The sequence below is a fragment of the Callospermophilus lateralis genome, chromosome 13, assembly GCF_048772815.1.
Source record: "Callospermophilus lateralis isolate mCalLat2 chromosome 13, mCalLat2.hap1, whole genome shotgun sequence".
Taxonomy (NCBI): Eukaryota; Metazoa; Chordata; class Mammalia; order Rodentia; family Sciuridae; genus Callospermophilus; species Callospermophilus lateralis.
The window spans coordinates 101,945,511-101,963,337 of record NC_135317.1 but is presented as its reverse complement, the minus strand read 5'-3'; the positions used below and the strand labels follow the sequence as shown (position 1 = coordinate 101,963,337).

General features: G+C 51.0%; 1 protein-coding gene across 1 annotated transcript in view; it reads right to left on the bottom strand.

Annotated features, from left to right (window-relative positions):
• Positions 1-2,788: 2,788 nt before the first annotated feature.
• Kiaa0040 (KIAA0040 ortholog) overlaps positions 2,789-17,827 on the bottom strand; it is a 34,135-nt gene continuing 19,096 nt past the window's right edge. Inside the window, exon 2 of the mRNA XM_076873132.2 lies at positions 2,789-6,200. Coding sequence (XP_076729247.1) covers positions 5,781-6,071 — 291 coding nt within the window. The 5' untranslated portion in view covers positions 6,072-6,200 and the 3' untranslated portion in view covers positions 2,789-5,780. The remainder of the gene's footprint in view (positions 6,201-17,827) is intronic.

Sequence of the window (17,827 nt, the reverse complement as noted above, 5' to 3'; positions counted from 1 at the left end):
TATCTAAAGAAGTTAGATTTCCAGGTTAGCCCATAAAGCCTGTTTATTCTATAAAATAGATGAACTGCAGGGTAATTATAAGAACAAAGCAGAAACAATAGTACTGCAGTAGTATTATAATTCCAATAAAAGAAGGAAATGAAATGAAAGCAGTGCTTTATTTTGGTGAGTAAGGACAATTAGGCTTAGAGACAGCTAAGGAGGCAGATGGGGCTTGCTGTGGAGCATCTGAAGGAGACATTTGGGCATGTCACAGGCTATGGCTGATTGCATTCAGTAATTTCTGACTCAAAGGAGGTGCTCCTAGAAGTCTGGAGGAGCCCAAATCAGCAAATTAGCCTGGGCGGGGCCTGGTGTGTGGGTGCTCTGGGGCAAGAGCCTGAGACTCTGGTTTCCATTCCAGGCCAGATCAGTGGGCTTCCCTTCGGTGGGCCTCATTTTCTTCATTTATAAAGTGGATATCAAATGAGGTAATGAAAGTGTTCTCTATGTATTGCAAACCCTCTGGAATGGTAAGATAGTAGGTTTTATGATTTCATTCAAAACTTTTGATTTTAGTGTTGCTTTTCTGTTTTCCTCCTTGCTAGGGGTGTGTCTCTAGCCAGCTCTAAGGCTGTTCACAGGATCATATGGTTCATGAATGGAAGAAAGAGAAAGAGAAGAGTGAGACAGGGAAAGGTTAGTAAAAATAAGGGTGAATCCCCATCGCGTGGGGCCTGCCTGCATCGTTCTGTCCCGTGGAATTTGCTTTCTTCCTGAGAGTCGCTTCTCTTCTGACTCCTGGGACAGCTCTCTCATGACTTTCCCTCTATTCTTATTATTAACACCCAACCTTTACTGAGCACTTTCTATAAGCCAGGCCCTGTGCTAAATGATTTGTATGCATTATCTCATTTAAGCTTTTCACCCCTGGGAGACAGGGACTGCCATCAGCTCCACTTTGCAGATAAGTCTTGACAGAAAGATGCAGGGGCCTGAAGGACATGACCAGTGGGAGCTGGAGTCAGCAGCAGGGTCGGACCACTCTCCTCCTGAGTCCTAGCCCACAGCACCTGTGACTCGACAGCTCAGATGGCTTCTGAATGGTCTCGTCAGCTGCCCCCTGCACCCCTATTCCAGAGTGCACCTTCCCAAAGTCCACTGTGCAGACGGGGCCCTCCTGACCACCTCCTACCAGGCAGCCATTGGTGTTCCCGTGGTCTCCTGTCAGCCTGTCCTGACACCAGCCCTGGGGCATCCTTCTAAGGGAGCAGAGACCACACTGGATCATGGTGGTCTCTTTGCTTGTCTGCCCCCTCAGTCAGGCTGTGAGCCCCTCTGGACAGCTTTGCACGTCTGGCACCCAGTGTGTGTGGCATGTAGTGGATGGCACAGACAACTATGGAACAGATATCGTGAGAGGGGACTCAGTGCATGCAGGCCACCCTTCCTGAGTAAAGCACCACCTTATGGGGTTGTCCACAAAGGTGTCTGAAAACTTCCCTCTGAAACTGTAACAGAAACAGAAAGCTGGCTGAAGGGATCTTCACTCGGACTCGTAGTCCTGGGGGTTTTAATTTGGGAATCATGCTGAAGTCACAGGCAAGGCCCACGCAGGGGTGCCCTGGTGAGTTGAGAGTGTGATGGCCGATGGTTCCGTGGGAACCCTGGGCACACCCCAGGGGGCCTGGTGGAGGGGCTGGGGGCATCAGCAGTGGCTCCCTTCAGGGGTGCAGGGGCCGCTCCCTTCCTGGTGGTTTCTGGTCAACAGCCCTAACTGCTCTGGAAAGTTTTGGAATGTCTTGAGGAATGAATGGGAAGCTAAGTGAAGCCTCCATTGCCTGGTGTCATGGGTGACTGGGAACCAAGTAGAACTTCAGATGTAGCCTGCCTGGGGGGAGACAGGGCAGATGGGAGCCTGTTCCATGGGCCTTCCTTCCTGAGCCTCGTTAACATACAGTCCAGCATGGAGTTTTGCCAACGTGTTTGAAAGTGGTTCCCCAGGAGATCATGGACCTATGCTGTCCAGGATGAGAGCAGCTAGCCACGTGTGGCTGCTGGACACTTGAAGTATGGTTGGCAGAACTGAGCTGGCAGACCTTTGATTTGATTTTAGTGGATTTAAACAGCCACTGTGGCGATGGTGCCATACCAGACGGTGTTGAGGGAGAGCACTTCCATCACTCGTGATTCTTGGGCAGCATGCTCTGGACAGCTTCTGCTTTAACAGCAATTCTTAGCATCATAGGAGAGGAATCAGGAGGATCTAAATCATTGCATTTCATAACCAATGCAAAGCTCTGGGTGACTCAAAAGGAAGGTGTACACTTATCCATATGTGCAAGTGTGCACGTGTGTGTACCCCCCTATCCCGCTCACCAGGCAAACACCCATAGCTCAGTCCCTGGTGGCTCTCTAGAGGCTCTTGATCCTTCCCTTCCCACACCAGATTAGCCCAGAGGTCGACTTTTTGCTTAGGTCTTTGCTCTTTCTCCTTTCTCTGTGAGAAGCCATTGATTGACCTCATAGAAGGGAAAGTTCTCCAAGGGTTGCCAGGGAACGTAAGTGTGTTTTTCCGGAGTTGGCACCTCTGAGGAGTTTGGTCTCTGAGGCTGTCTGCTTAGCAAAGAGGGGTGAGAAAGCCACGTTCCTGGTCCTTCGACCTGTGACTCTGCTCTGGGGAGGTGGTGACCAGGCAGGGTTGGGTAGGGGTCCAGAGTGAGAGCCTGCCCCCATCACTTCTGAGGCCTGGCCAAGGGAGAAACACCTGATGTAACTGACTCCAGCCAGCAAGGAGGCTAGGCACAGCTTTTGATTTTCAAAATATTTATTTAAATAAAATTTTCTTTTATGGTATTTGAATTTTACTGAAAAATATTATACAGCTTTGATGATTTATATTCTCCTTGGAAAGGGGAATTTCCTTTCTCCACACTGTCCTTTTCCTTTCCCTCCCCACCAGGAAATGCAGATGAACAGCGACTCTGAGCAATGGCGGGCCTCTCTCCTCTGACCCTGTCTGGGTCTGGCTGAGGCGTGAGGACTCTGGGCCTGGGGACCCTCTCTCCCAGCCTGTGCTGGTTGAGGCCTCTTCTTTACAGATCCTCGTTTTGTCCCCCATCAACCTCACCTCCCCAGATGAGCCATGTGGACAGGAGTCCTGAGGTCCCAGTGGTTGCCAGAGGTGGTTCTGGGACAGAGGCTGGGATACAGGGAGTAAAAGGGGAGGGACTAGACGGCTGAACCGCAGGCGCAGGGAGAAGAGGGACTAGGAGGGGCATGGGAGAGGCAAGGACGGCGGGAGAGGACGTGCCGGAAGGTTCCCTTGGCCCTTCCGAGCTTCCATTTGTCCAACAATCTGAGGGCCTGGCACGCTTCCAGCACAGGCCTAGGCACCATGAGGCTGTGGGGAGGCCGGGAGAGGAACAGACAAGCCCCCTCCAGGTGGAGTCTTCTGTGTCTTGGGCTTTGGAGACAATTGAGATGTGAGTTTCTGGGTGTTTCACGTCCAGAGTGGGAGAAAGTCCATGTGTTTAGGAGATGGCAGGGGCCCTGTGCCTAGGGACAGAAGCCTTGTCACAGCAGCCAACTGACTGCTGTCTTAATTCAATTTGGTGGCCAGTTGCCATGGAAACCATGTTACTCATATGGTCCCTGATGCTGTTGATCCATGCCCCCAGATCCTGACACCCCATCTCTCTGCCGGTCTCCATTTCTCTCCCAAGTCATCTACGTTAGAGGGACTGAGAGCTGGAGATGGGAAGGCCAGCTGGTCCTGGTGGGCAGCAGAGGACACGGGAGGCATGTGATGTGGGGAGATGACTGGCCATCCTGGGACTCGCAGGAGACAGCCAGATGCTCTATAACAAGTTCTCCAGGTGACAAGGGGACACAGAATCAGAAAGTGCTTTTTTTCTGGGTCAAAGGGGTTTAAGAGTAGAGGCCTGAGTCGCTAGAGAATCTCACCCCAGGGCAAACATGACTGGTTGGACACATAGGCAGGCCTAAGTTAGGTTCATAGAGTTCTGTCTTAGACCCTGGTCACCACCAGATGCCCACCCTCCTTGGACCTGGAGTGTACCTGGAGGGCAAGTGAGTACCAGGTAGCCCAAGTAAGCAAATTGAGTACATTTCTCCATTCACACAGCCTTGATGAATTTAGTTTTTTTTCTAAATGTCATAGTTTAGCTGTGCTATTAGGCAGTGATTTTGCCACTGTCTAGAACAGCCTCCATGGGAAAATATTTCAAGAGAGCTCCCTAGAAGATCTGCAAATGAATTGTTAGAGTACAACCTGCTCCCAGATTGGGAATGATCCATCTTTGTAATATGGTCATATGCAATCAAAATGCCAACCAGTTCATCATATGGTAGATTAACTGTGCCTCCCAACCTCAGCCTGGTGAGGAGGAGCCTCTCAACTCACTGGGGACCTAGCTTATATGTCCTCACATCCCTTGGGGCGTGAGCATCCTCTTGCCCCTTAGCTCTGCATGTAGTCTCCTGTGGAACCCAATACCTAGTTCCAGCCATTGCAGCAGTTAGTGGGCTCTCTTACAAGGTCACTTGGGGGGAATTGGTGAGGTATCAGAGTTTACCCATAATGTCACCATGTATCAAACAGAAACTACAGTTATGAGTACCTACTGTGTGCAAGGTACTTGCCTGAGCTTCAAGATAAATATTAATAAACTTCTTTATAGCTACATCCTACTTTCATTTCAGTTGCTACTTCTGGGTCCCTCCTGCACCACACCATGCACCCCTTACAACCATATGAAATCAGTCCCTGTGTGCATTCTTGGAGATGGTGCTGTGATTGTCTTAATTCCTTTCCTACTGAAAATCTTTGGTAGAAAGAGGATACCTCACTCAGTTGTAGCATCTAACATTTCCATCTGGAAAACATAATTGCACAGGAATACACTTGGAGCCCACTGAAGTGGATGAGGGGTTGCCATAGTTTTCTAGCAGTCACCGCCAAGAGCTGTTTGTTTTTGCTTGGAAGAGGGCACCTTGCTGAGTGGTTATGGGGTAGTGTCCCAGAGAGGTCTTGGCCCACAATGAATACCCATCAGTGGCAAAGAGAACAATGTTGCGAGAAAAGAGCTTTCAGTGAATTTTGATCATCAGACTTTACAGGGGCACAGGTGAGGGGTCAGAAGCACAGGAACTTGGTGTGTCTGTGTCAATCTGCACTGGAATAGGGGCAGTACCAGGCTGCCAGACTCTCCAGTGAAAGGCAGAATAGGTACAGGAATAGGGAGGCAACGACTCCAACCTGACTGAACTGTGGAGCAGACAGTGCGTGGGGGCCTTCCCTGGCTGCACAACTGTGTCTAAGTGCCTGAGTCTAGCCACGCCTTCCCACGAGGCATTTCTGCAAGTGTGTGTAATGCGCTGCTGGCCCGGAGCACACAGTCGACAGCCATCAGATGAGCAGAATAGACTTGCCCTTGCGCCGTTGCCTGAATCTGCCCGTGTGATGGTGTGTGGGTACACGGGGAAGCTCTGTCAAGATGGACAGACTCACGTTCTTGGTGCTTTGGGGTATGGGGTGTGCAGAGGCAGGTGGAATGCATTCTTGGGTCGCCGTCAGAGGCATGGCTACTGGACACATAGTGGCCAAGACAGAGCAAGACATGTCCATGTGCTCCCCGGGGAGTGCCCTCCATGGGGACACTGAGTCTGAGATTGGTTCCCTGGTTGAGTAGGTAGTCTGGGGACATGAGTGCGTCTCTCCAGGGATTCCTGCTCCCTAGTCTCTGTGGGGACGGGAGGAGGCTTGGCCCCAGAGGGAGCTAGATAGGCAGCGATGGCCTCTTCTCCATCTGGAGAAGCTTGGGCTGGACAGAGATCCAGAGGTCTTCTTCATCCTTCTTCTTCTTCTTCCTCTTGTTTTGCGCCGGCTGTGGTCTGCTCCTGCCTGGCCGGCTCCAGCAGCAGTGGCAGCAGATGAAGATGAGCGTGAGAACCACGACGAGTGGCAGCCCCAGGAGGATGGCCAGGCAGACGGTGTTGAAGATGCCCTCCTGGTGCTTGGTCACGATGATGTCCCAGATGGAGTTGAAGAAGGTGATGACTCTCTCCATGGTGCTGGGCTGTGTGGGGCTCACGGCCAAGGCACTCACGAGCAAGTCCTGGGCCCTGGAGGACACAGCCTCGGCCACTTGGAATTTATTCCTCTTTCAGCTCTGGGCCTGAGCATGCCATCAAAGCCCCTGAGGAGAGAAAAACCGAGACATGAAGAGAAATGCAGTGGAGGGTGTATGGTTTCCCCTATTTATTTTTGGCAGGCTGTTTTATGATGCTGGGGGTGGACCTGGCACCTCGCACGAGCTCTGAAGGCTCTAGCACTGAGCTCATCCTCAGCCCTATGATTTTAGTAGCCTCATAGATTTTAGGTTTACAAAGGGAGGAGAAAGAAGAGCAGATTTTCAAATAGTCCACTGAAATTTTATTGTGACTCAATGAAGAAGGTAAATGTGTGCGTTTGGTCAATAAGCACCAGTCCGTTCTTGCTGTGTACACACACACTTTGGGGTTTACTATACAAACATTACTATTCTATCGGATCTGGCACAGAGTAGCTGATCAAAAATTCTTGGGTACGTGAATCGATGTGAGTAGCCAGGGTTCTGAGGAGGCGCTGGCCCTCCAGACCCTCTGCGGTGGCAGTTCTCAATCTTTTCCCCACTGCCGCCCACCTGCCAGGTGCTGTCCGCACACTTCCAAGGGGACAGTGCTGGATGTGACCCTCTATGAAGGTAACTTGCCATTCCCAATGCTAACTAAAGCTCAAGCACAAGATGCCATGTCTATTCCCTGCTGCCTGTGGCAGGGGACCTGAGCCTCCTCCAGGCTCAGAGGACACTGTCCTCAACTTGCCCCACCCCTGCCTGCCTTGATGTCCTGCTGCATGCCTCCTCCCCTTCCCAGGCCCCACTCCTCAACCTGATTCTAGGCACCTTCTCCTCCTTCCTCACCTTCCTCTCTACCTTCTGTTCCCAAGACTCTTTCACTACCTGCTCCTTTGCGTCTCAGGGGTAAAGAGTCTTTCAGCTCCTTGAAAACGGGGGTGTTTGGACCCCCTGGCCCTGTGCTGACCTCAGTGTATGGGGACATGTTCCCACACAGGGCGGCATCTCTTGCTTATTACCCCTCTGCCTCTTCACGGGCTCAGCTCTCAAGTGTCATGCCACAGAGGCTCCCTTGGGTCCTGGAACCCACAGGTTCGTGTGTCCAAACAAGACTTTGAGGTCGGGAATGATTCACAGGAGTTTAAGAGACCTCTTGGTACCCAAATACCAGAATCACTGATTTTCAGGTTGTAGACTTTAGAGATCATCCTGGCCAACTGTCTCACTGAAAGATGACACACCTGAGGCCCAGAGTGGTGAGGTGACATGCTGGAGGACACACAGAGGGGCGGTGAACACCCAGACCCAAGGATGGTGGGCAAGTGGAGGAGCCAGCAATGATGAGCTGTTACTTCACGTTAGGGTTTACTTGATACTTTTCTAATCACTCCACATGCATTTTATCTTTGAAGCACCCAGCAGGATGGTGCTGTGCCTGTGGACGGAAGCACCAGCGGGTAACTCAGGCTCACCCATTACCTTGCACCGGAGCACAAAGGCGTGGCCCTGCGGGGTGGGGTGTTACGTGTGGCATCCCAGGGTTGTCCTTCAAGGTCTAATTCCTTGCATAGCGTGATCTATAAATGTCCCATATACCTAGTACCCATGCACCCATCCAGGCTCCCCCAACCTCAGTCCTGGTCTGCTGGCATGTGACCCCACCCCAGATGCCACTATTTACACAAATTTTCCCAACTGTATAAATTGGCACCTACTATTGGGCCCTTTGACCATAGAGACTGAAGTAATGCTAAAATAGTGATAATTTCAGCTAATTTTTATTAAGCACTATTATATGCCAGGCACTGTGCACCTATGAACTCATCTAACCTTCACTGTACCCTTGTGAAGAAGGTGCTGTTATGTCCATCCCCAGCTGAAGAGGTAGAAGCACAAGTCATGCAGTGAGTGGCAGAGCTGGCCTTGCTTATTCTGGGGAGTTTTGTTCCAGATCCCCAAGGGTTGAGCTGTTCACAGGTATTGCTCTGGGACCTCCAGTTCCTTTGTATGGAATTAACCCATTTCTGGCAAGAAGCCCAGGATTTGCAGAATCTTACAATTCCTGGCTATTCCCCAGACTGACTTAAACATTTATCCCAGTCTATTGTAGAAAAGACCGCAAAGAGATTTATTTCCCATTGTTAGACACTTCCCAGATGCATAAAGAAACACAGCATAAGGACCAAGTCCTGCCCAAGTGCAGGTTTATAGAAAGCAGCTGGCTGCCCAAACTCAACGCCCAACAAAGGAAAGCGCTCTGAGAAGCCACGGCCCCTGGCTGGAGGCTCTGCCCAAGCCCCCAGGGTCTGGGAACACCCCAGGACTTGGGTCTGCTCACACACGGTCACACGGCCAGGTGGTTTGTGGGGAAAAGCAACCTCGCAGCCTTGCAGCCCTCACTCTCCTGTCCACCCCCCGCCTCTGGTGGGATTTTCCTTTTCCTTTTGCTGTTGCCTCGCTCTGTGTGGCCTAGGTGTGGGCTCCCCTGGGGGCTGGACTTTTCTGCTCTGCTGGGGAAGACTTGGGTCTTTTCTCTTACTGGATCCTGCACATGGCCCTCCTGGGACTGAGTGCTCCTTGCACGGTGCCGCTGTGACTTTGCGGCAGCATGGTAGTGACGACGCCACCCCACACGATTGAAGGGCATCTGGGGCCCACTTTGGGGTCTTCCAGAGAGAGAGGAAGGGTACTGAGGCCTTTGAGAATATTATGGCAGTTTTCCTGAAGGTGGAGTCACTGAAGGAGGAGCTTGAAAGATGAGTGGGATTTTGACAGAGAAATGTGGGTAAAAAGAATGTTCAGATATTCCAGACAGAGAAATTTCTAGACTATGAGCAGGAGCACAGGACATCTTTTGATGGGCCTGGGGCTCTGGGTGGGAGAGAAGATGGGGAGACAAACTAGAATGGCAAAGTGTGGCCAGGGTAGAGATGGGGCTAATGTTTATTTGGGAGTTTTATGATAGCAGAACCCTGTGATCAGAGCTACCCTTTAGAAGAAGTTAACAAGATGTAAAAGCTCTGGGAAATGTTTGAGAGAGCTCTTTATCAATCCACCCACATTAATTGGACATCTAATATGTGCCATGTTCCGTGCCAGGTGTGGGTTTGGCAACAAATGACGAAGGTATAGTTTTGATATCAGGGAGCCTTGTATATTCCAGGGGAGTTACTATTATTGAAGGATCATGTCATGAAAGATAAACATAATAAGCAAATTCCAACCTAGGCTGCTTAGCTGGCTGAAATAGATGCATGCATTTGAATTATGTGTCTATCTCAATGTGCTCGGCTCTCCTACCCCTCCCACCTGTCTTAAACTCCTCCATCCCATGGCACCTAAAGCAGCCTTGGAATAAATAGATTTCTTTTCAAGATAAAGCTAAGTCAATAACTCACTTCTGCATTCTTAAAGGTACTTATTTGAGCCTGCTCTCCACAGCCAAAGAGAGTATTCATTAACATTTGGGAACCCAGTCTGGGGAAAATTCGATTAAAAGGTATTCTTTATATTTTTTAATCTAAGAATTCTCTTCTAGGCCCCCTAGGTTACTTGCTGAGCTCCACTAATCTATAGTGTTTCATTAGTATTTATGAGCTTTGCATTATTAGCATTTCCAGGAAACAATCAAATAGCTCCTCGGTGGTATGAATTAAAAGTTAGCGCTTCTGTGGGATGTTTTGCAGAAGCAGCCGGGCCTGGGCCCTGACTGTGCTCTGGGAGACCCTGGCTTTGTTGGCTTTCAACTCTGACACTGTTTGAAATGCAATTCATCTAATCTCGTCAGCCCAGCAATGGGTGCTAATCAACCTCCAATGTCTGACTCTGGTTGTGGGAGTAAAGAAAGAGAAGAGGGGAAGCATCACCTTCAAGTCCCTGGGAAAGAAATATTACTTATCTCTATATCCTTTGCAGCCTTTAGCCAGGGAGAATCAGTCATTTATTTTTTTCTTCCACAAGCTCTCATCCGCCTGTGTCGAAGAGGAACCATGTCAGAGACAGAAGGCCTGGGTTTGAGCCCTAGGTCAACCCGCACGACCCCAGCGAGTTACTGACCCAGCTACAAAATGAAGCTAATAAGCTTCCTTTGTAATGAAGTCAGAGGATTAAAAAGGCTCAATATATTCCATGTATTTTGTAAACTGTAAAATACAATACAAACGTAATCCATAAATTAGTGGGTTATTTCCCAATAACAGTGGACTAATTCTAGCCTTGAGCTTTTCCTCCCCATCCTTCACCTCCAAGCCCAGTCCTCGCTGCTGAAGAACCACAGTTCCCACCTCGTTCAGATGGAAAGGGCTTCGTGAGGGGCCTCCCTGCTACGGCAGTCTTCAGGTCTGTGGCTGAGATTCTAGCAGATGGAGAAGGGTCACCTGGGGAACATCTGAGGATTGTTGAGTTCCCAGGTGAGGCCTGAGGAGACGAGCTGGCTGCCTGCAGGCCCCGGCTCCCTCCCAGGCTTCGTAACCCCTGGAAGCACACAGAGGTGGGTACAGGGAGGCCTGAACCAATCTCCGAGAGCCAACAGCTGCTGCAGGGGGTTGTGCAGGGCTGGCACTGGGGCTGGTGTTCCTTCTAGAACTCTCTTGAGAAGGGGGTGGGCATTCTATTTAGCACTGGCCTCTCATTGTTCCTATTTATGGGATAAAATAATACATGTCAAATTCTAGAATAGTGTCTGTCCAGTACTAAATGCTTTCTAGAAGTGTTAATGATGGCCCCCAGTTAAATCCCAAGGCCAACTCCAGAGTGACCTACCAATTCTGTAGCTCCTCAGCCCTCCTGTGGAAGGAGGAGGGGCAGGAGGTTCAGGTCTCAGCCAGAACCCTGAGAGGTGTCCCTGCTGCAGGGCCGACCTGGGCGGGTGCAAGGAAAGGCCTCCCCCTGTCTCTCCTCAACGGCTTCCACTGTGCTTTCTGCCTTAGGTTGCAGTTAACACTGTGCTTGCTTTGTCTCCTGTGCCCAGGGATCCCGGTGACAGCAGGATGGAGTGCAGGCCAGGAACAGTGGCTCACAGAGTTAGCTAATGATTTAGATTCCTGGGCCCCACTCCTGGAGGATCTGATGCAGTAGATCTAGGTGGGGCCAGGAATGTATGTGTATGACAAACTCCTGGTCAGGTTTGAGAAGTACCATAAAGCAGGCTGAGCAGATGACCCTCATCTGGGAGCACAGGAGCCTCGTGTTGATGAGGGAATGGTGTGTCTCCATGCAGAGCTGTGCCGTGGCCTGCCGTGGGCCCTCCTATGGGGTTATTTCTTGCTCCGTGTAGTCGGGGCATCTGGGCCAGGGCTGCCGGACACCCACAATGTATCTGGCGCTGTGCACTCAGATCTGGAGCCCCTCCCAGTCCAGCAAGGAGAAGCAGGTACCATGAATCCTGCGGTCCAGCTGTGCAGGGGCTGTGGGGAAACAACCCCTGGGATGTCGGCTCCTTCGTCACAGGGCTGTATAAGCACCTGCTCTGCGTTGGCAACCGAGCTGGGCCTCGACTCTCCAGGGGCATGCAGACCAGACCCTGTCCTGCCAGTGCTCCAGTCTGGGGTGGGAAGCCAACGCAGGAGCCAACTGTGCCCAAGCATAATCATGGTGAGTGCCACGAACAGGAAACCCAGGAGGCTCCGCAAGGCGCACCAGGCAAGAGAGACCCACCAGGGAGGCCAGGGAGGCCTTGTGTGGCATGGATGAGCCAAGATCCAAATTACCCAGCAGCAAACTCCCCGAGCAGGGTGTCTGAAAAGTCAGGGAACCTGGGATACCCCTATTTCCAAGCATTCCCAAGTAATGTGCTTGATGTGCTTTCCTCCAACCCTTAGGTACCTGAAAGGTGAGGCGACTCTAAATTTCCGCCGATGAGTTCAATTGTTAATACACTAGAAAGTCCTCCGAAAGTCTGGAGGCGTAGGGAAATGATACATTTATTGAATTTTTGATCAGATGATCAATTGGACCCAGTGCTTCTCCTGAAAAGGACAGAGTGGCTTCACAGCCGCAGGGGGTGGGGGCGGGAGTTGGGCGACATGGGGGCGGGAGGCACACCACCCCGGGCCTTGTCAGCCATGTGCTGAACTCCAGTGTGTGCTGTGAGGGCTGTGGGGTTGTAAGGAGGGGTATGAACGATGGGTGTTTTGCAAAGAATACTCTCACGGAGATGCCAGAGAACGGGCTGAACAGACTGAAGAGGCAGGAGTGGGAGATGATTCCGATTGCTGTGGGAAATGGCGGGTGGGTGAGGGTGACAGTGGCAGCAGGGGACCATGTCTGGCTCAGGGTTCTCCAGGTGTAGAACCCCCAGGCAAAGGGACATGTGGCAGCACCTTGCCTGTGCTCTAGCCCTAGTTTCCTGTGATGATCTCTCTGAATTTGGGGACATATTAACTTTTTTTTTTTTTTAATCTTTTTTCCAAAATAAGAATCTCATCAAACAGACTTCTGACCCTACCGTCTCTCCTGGGGGTTTATAACATCTTATTCAGCCCCAGACCTCTCCACCTTGCCTGTTCAAACCTTGCCCTGGCTCTCAAACCACCCTACCTTGCAAATCCCAGTGGTTACAATAATATCACTCACTTCAGAAACCAGGGCTCTCCGGCTGTGAGGGCACAGGGTGGAACTGCAGCCGGTAGTTATTAACTCCGTGGCTCGGGATATATATTTTCTTGACGGTTCTCACCTTGCTAACCTGGCATGCTCAGATACCCTCTCACAGATGTAAGTACTGTGCTGTACAAAAATCAGATCACAACGATAATCTGGTTGTAGAACATTACGTTGTTCGTTTATACCTGGCTCAAGGCATTAGAAAATAGGTATCTATATTTCTCCCAATTGAATTAATTGCTTCAAATAACTAGTCCTAATAAAAGTTGGAGACTCTTCTCCTAGAGTATGCAGATATTATGTGTTACCATACATCGATTGTTAAAGGAAAATAGATAGTATGTTCCCTCAGAATCGAATTTATAATTATGGCTACAATTTTGAACACAAGTACAAATAGATCATCAATACACAAATGACTAAGGCACCACAGTTATTAAAAATAATGAAACGATGCTTTATTGTATGGCCATTCTGGGTTGAGAAGAATCTTGAGCAGCTCCACCTGACCAAATTCCCTTGCTTTATTGGTGAGACTCTGGGGCCTTTTGCTGGAGCTCGCCTGGCTAGCAACCTGTAGAAACCAGGCTAGAATCAGTGTCTTCTGCCTCTCAGGTTAACTTCTTGCCAGGCTTCTCCTATCATCAAAGTCCTTAAAGACTGGGCAGAGCTTTTCAGAAGGCCCACCACACTCTTCCTGGGCATGAGCTGGAGGACCTTCCCCTCCTCTGTCTCTGAGGGGCCATAAGTGAGGGATGATGGCCAAGCTCCTCTCTTCTTTCTGCTTGCTCATCTGGCCAGACGCAAGGAGAGGTCTCCAAGAGCCTGGGAGCAGAGACCAAGGTGTCCTGAATGACTGCGTGGAGCCGAGCTCCCGGGCTGACCATAGTGAACAGCGAAACGAGGGAGAGAAACCTCTGTTGGCTGGAGCCTCTGAGCTTGGAGTATTTTGCTACAGCAACTGGCCTAACCTGACCAACTCAGGTGATGAGGGCTCCTTGATCTCCTTGTCTAAGGGATGCTTACAACCAACGCCAGGAGTCTGACGCTCTCCTAGGCCTGCGACCGACCTGAGAGCAGGTTCCCTTAGTGCTTGCGAGTTGGCGGTTCTGGGACCAGTTATTCTGGGTCTGAACTCTGGCTCTATACCCCACTGTAGGTTAACCTCGCCCTCTGAGGCCGTCTTCTCCTTTGGAGAATGGGCTTGACAGTGTAGGGTGCTGTGAGGACTGAGCGCATCAGTAGGTGGAGGGCCTCAGAGCCTGTGTGGCAGTGAATGTGAATCCTGATGATCGGACCCCAAGCAAACAGGCCAAATAGACACCCCTTGACTAATAATGACTTTGTTTGCCTTTGTCAGATTTAGGATGGTCTGGAGTCTCATTTTGATTATGTATGTCTCCTTTACAAGGGAATTCCCCATTCTTTGTCTAGTTTTCCTTGGTTAGGAGATTCTTTAAAAAAAATCATTTCATTCTTTATTTTATTTTTTTTTTCAAAATAGCCACTTCAGAATTGAAATATGTGCAGGCCTTGCTCAGGCAGATGAGTGAGGCGGGGGGAGAGCAGGGCATTTGGGGGGGACTGAGAAAGGGCGGTGGGAGAGGAGGGACGGATCACAAGAGGTCTGAGGGTTCAGACCTTGGCCTTTCCTCCGTGGGTCTCTCCTTTCTTGCCTCCTCACCACGCCGTCCGTGGCTCTCCCTTCTTTCCTTCTGCTCAGGTATCAGCAGATGTTTCTCTAGGGGTTCGCTGCGTATCTCAGCTCCCCACCCTCCTCCCACAGGGTCCTGAGATGAGAAGTGGCCTCCTCTTCAAACTCACGGTCACACACTGACCAAGCCCCACGCTCCTCTCCTTTTCCTTCCTTCAACTCATCTTTCTAAAATCTAAGTGGGACCCCACACCCCTGCTTAACCCCTCTTTGGCTCCTCATCACTTTGTGCTAATCCCAACTCCTCAGCAGGGAGGACAAATCTCCTGGGATCTGTCCCTCATCTCCCCCCACCTGTTCCTAAGTCCCCCCAACTCCCTGCTCTCCCCCATGGCCACAAGCCGTGTGCTTTGGGTGTGGTGCGTCCACCAGGAGAACCCGTGTCGTTCAAGCCTCCTTAGTGAGGTCCTCTGTGGCTCTCAGGCCCTGTCCCCACTTCAGGAACTGATTTCTTTCTCTTCCGAGTTTCCAAAGAGGCAATTACCCACTGGAACCTTGGTCTCATTGTATTATAATTATTTATTTCCTTTGAAAAGTTGCAAGACTACAGAAAAATACAAAGCTTATCTCTCTCTCCACATTCTCTGGGGCTCGTTGACTGGCATTTCACCCTCACTTCAGTCCCAAAGAGCTTCTGGCTCCTCAATGTGACCTGAAGGTCTGTCTAGCTTTGTGCCTGTCCCATGACAGGAGCTAATAAGTATTTGACAAACTAACGGATCTTCAACACTTGGACCAAGCAGACGGCCGGCCCCCTTGCCCTCTCCTCTGCCTCACTCACCTCCCCCATTGGCTGCTCTCGCAGGCTTCCTCCAAAACACTCTGCGAACCTGTGTCTGTGTTCATCCCATGATGATGGCAGCAGCTCCAGGCCCGCCTCTTGCCCTCTCTTCCCGCGCTCTAGTCTGTTCTCCCCACATGAACCAGGTCATGTTGGTCTCACCCGTTTATGCCCTGTGATTCCCCATCACTCAATGTGTGAAATCTAAAGTCCTCATGTCCACAAGACCCCCGTCATCTGTCCCCTGCCCCCATCACCTGGCCCCTGCCTTCATCATCTGTCCCCTGCCTCCATCACCTGTCCCTTGCCCCCATCATCTGTCCCCTGCCCCCATCACCTGTCCCCTGCCCCCATTACCTGGCCCCTATCCCCATCACCTCACCTGTCCCTGGCCCCCATCACCTGTCCCCTGCCCCCATCATCTGTCCCCTGCCCCCATCATCTGTCCCCTGCCCCCATTACCTGGCCCCCATCCCCATCACCTGCCCCTTGCCCCCCTTACCTGCCCCCGGCCCCCATCATCTGTCCCCGGCCTCCATCATCTGTCCCCTGCCCCCATCATCTGGCCCCTGACCCCATCCCCCTTATCTGTCCCCTGCCTCCTTCATCTGTCCCCTGCCCCCATCACCTGGCCCCCACCCCCATCATCTGTCTTCTGCCTCCTTCATCTGCTTCCTTCCTTGACCTTGTATCGCACTCCTTTCCCACTTACTGTGCCCTTGCCACGCCTACTTTGGGGACAGTCCACCTGCTCAGGACCTTGTTTGTCCCTTGTCTGGTCCATTTGTTCTCAGATCTTTGTGTGAGTACTTCAAAACATTCAGGCCTCAGCTCAAATGGGTTTCCATTCAGATTCACTCCAGTGCCACCTCAATAAGAGGCTTTCCTATCCAGGCAACGCCCACCACACCGTCCTGTCTTCCCACTCCAGAATTCCTGTCACTCCTGATGGCCCTGGTGATGGCGCGCACGTTTAAAGCCTGTCTCCCTCCACCACAACAGGGAGCCTGTCTGCCTGTTTGGACCCTGAGTGTGGCAGGGGACTGCAGCATGGACGAAGCCAACCCTGTTCTGGAGACACAAGCCAGTGCTCCAGGGCACATCAGTCCAGGGCACGGGGGAGACTGGGAGAAGCAGTGAAGGGCCCAGAAAGTGGCCATCAGCCATAGCTCTGGCTGGACTCTGATGACAATCACCCATCCATTTAGTACTGTCCAGTTGGACCCTCCAGCCACAAAACTCATTTGAGGGGGAAATAACGACCAAGAAAATCCCATTATCACTAACAGCAGTAGGGAGTGGGCATGTACGTTTTATCCGCTCCTAAATAATCGCCTACCTTCCTTTGCTCAGTTACAAAAAGCCCATTGTGGCTGGGACTTTCTGATAACAAGGGATCCTTTCCTAATTACTATATGCTCTATTTCGGAATCAGCAGAAAAGAAAATTAAAAAGCTCCATTTCACTTCGGGTTCAAATGAGTCCATCTTTCAATCAATCAGGTATTAATTAAGCCATGCTAGGACATACAGGGAGAGTAAAGATACTCCCTCTTCTCAAAGGTGATACCGGAAAAATAATTAGAGAATGATTTAAGATCAACAAAAAGAGTTTAAAAAGGTTCTCATTGGACTTTCTTGGATTTTCTATTATGGAAAAATAGAAGGCCTGGGATAGCTGATTGCTTTGTTCCCTTTCCTGTCTCCTTCCTTCATCACATTGCGTCCAAAATCAGTAGTCCTTTTCAGCTCCCTCTTGGGACTGGTCCGTGTCTCCGGCGGCCTGAACATCTGGCTGCGCTGCCTGGGACCCAGCACCTCCCCAACTTGCCAAAAGTCAACAGCGTCCTCATACCCGCCCCCCTGAGATCATTCAGGACATTTCCTAATTTTTCTTCTCATAAATCAGAAAACTTGTTGTAGCCAAGAATTTGCCTCTGCCACAATCACAATGCGGGGCCTGGGCCACCCCAGCACCCTGGAGTTCAGCTTCTGTTTAGATCTGGCTCAGACCCCGGACTGCCTCTCTTTGCCCTTGGACTCTGGAGCAGTGCTTGGCCGATGTGGGCGGCAGCCCTCATGGGGTGGATGAGTGAAGGAATGACTGCATTTCTGGTGGGATAAGTGGGACAGAGTGTGTGAGGCGTGTGGTGTGAGATGCGTCACGCAGCGGGCGCCGCACAATTGCCTGGGACACACTAAAGCACCACGTATGCTCTTAGATGGTTCGTATCATGTGGAAGGTGGAAACATCCTTTGATTAACAAATTATTTCATCCTCGCTGAGTCTGATCAGTTTCTGCTTGAACTGGTTTAGAGGGTGAGGGACAGACTCCCCGGGGATCCGGCAGACACCCGGGGCTCTCCTGGCTTCCTCGCTGACTGGTTCCATTCATCCCCGGCTGCTGCTCCCTCTCTCAGCCTCTCAGCCCTCCTGACCTGCGGGATCTGATTTCTTAGGGAGCCTGCTGTGCCCATCACTATCAGCTTTCCCCCTCATTTCAGCCGAATGCTGGCTTGTTTTCCTCTGACCAGCCTCTTTTGACTCAGCTGCTTCAGAAGGCCACAGCCTCCCAACAGGGGGTTGGCAAAGGTGTCACCGCCTGCACTG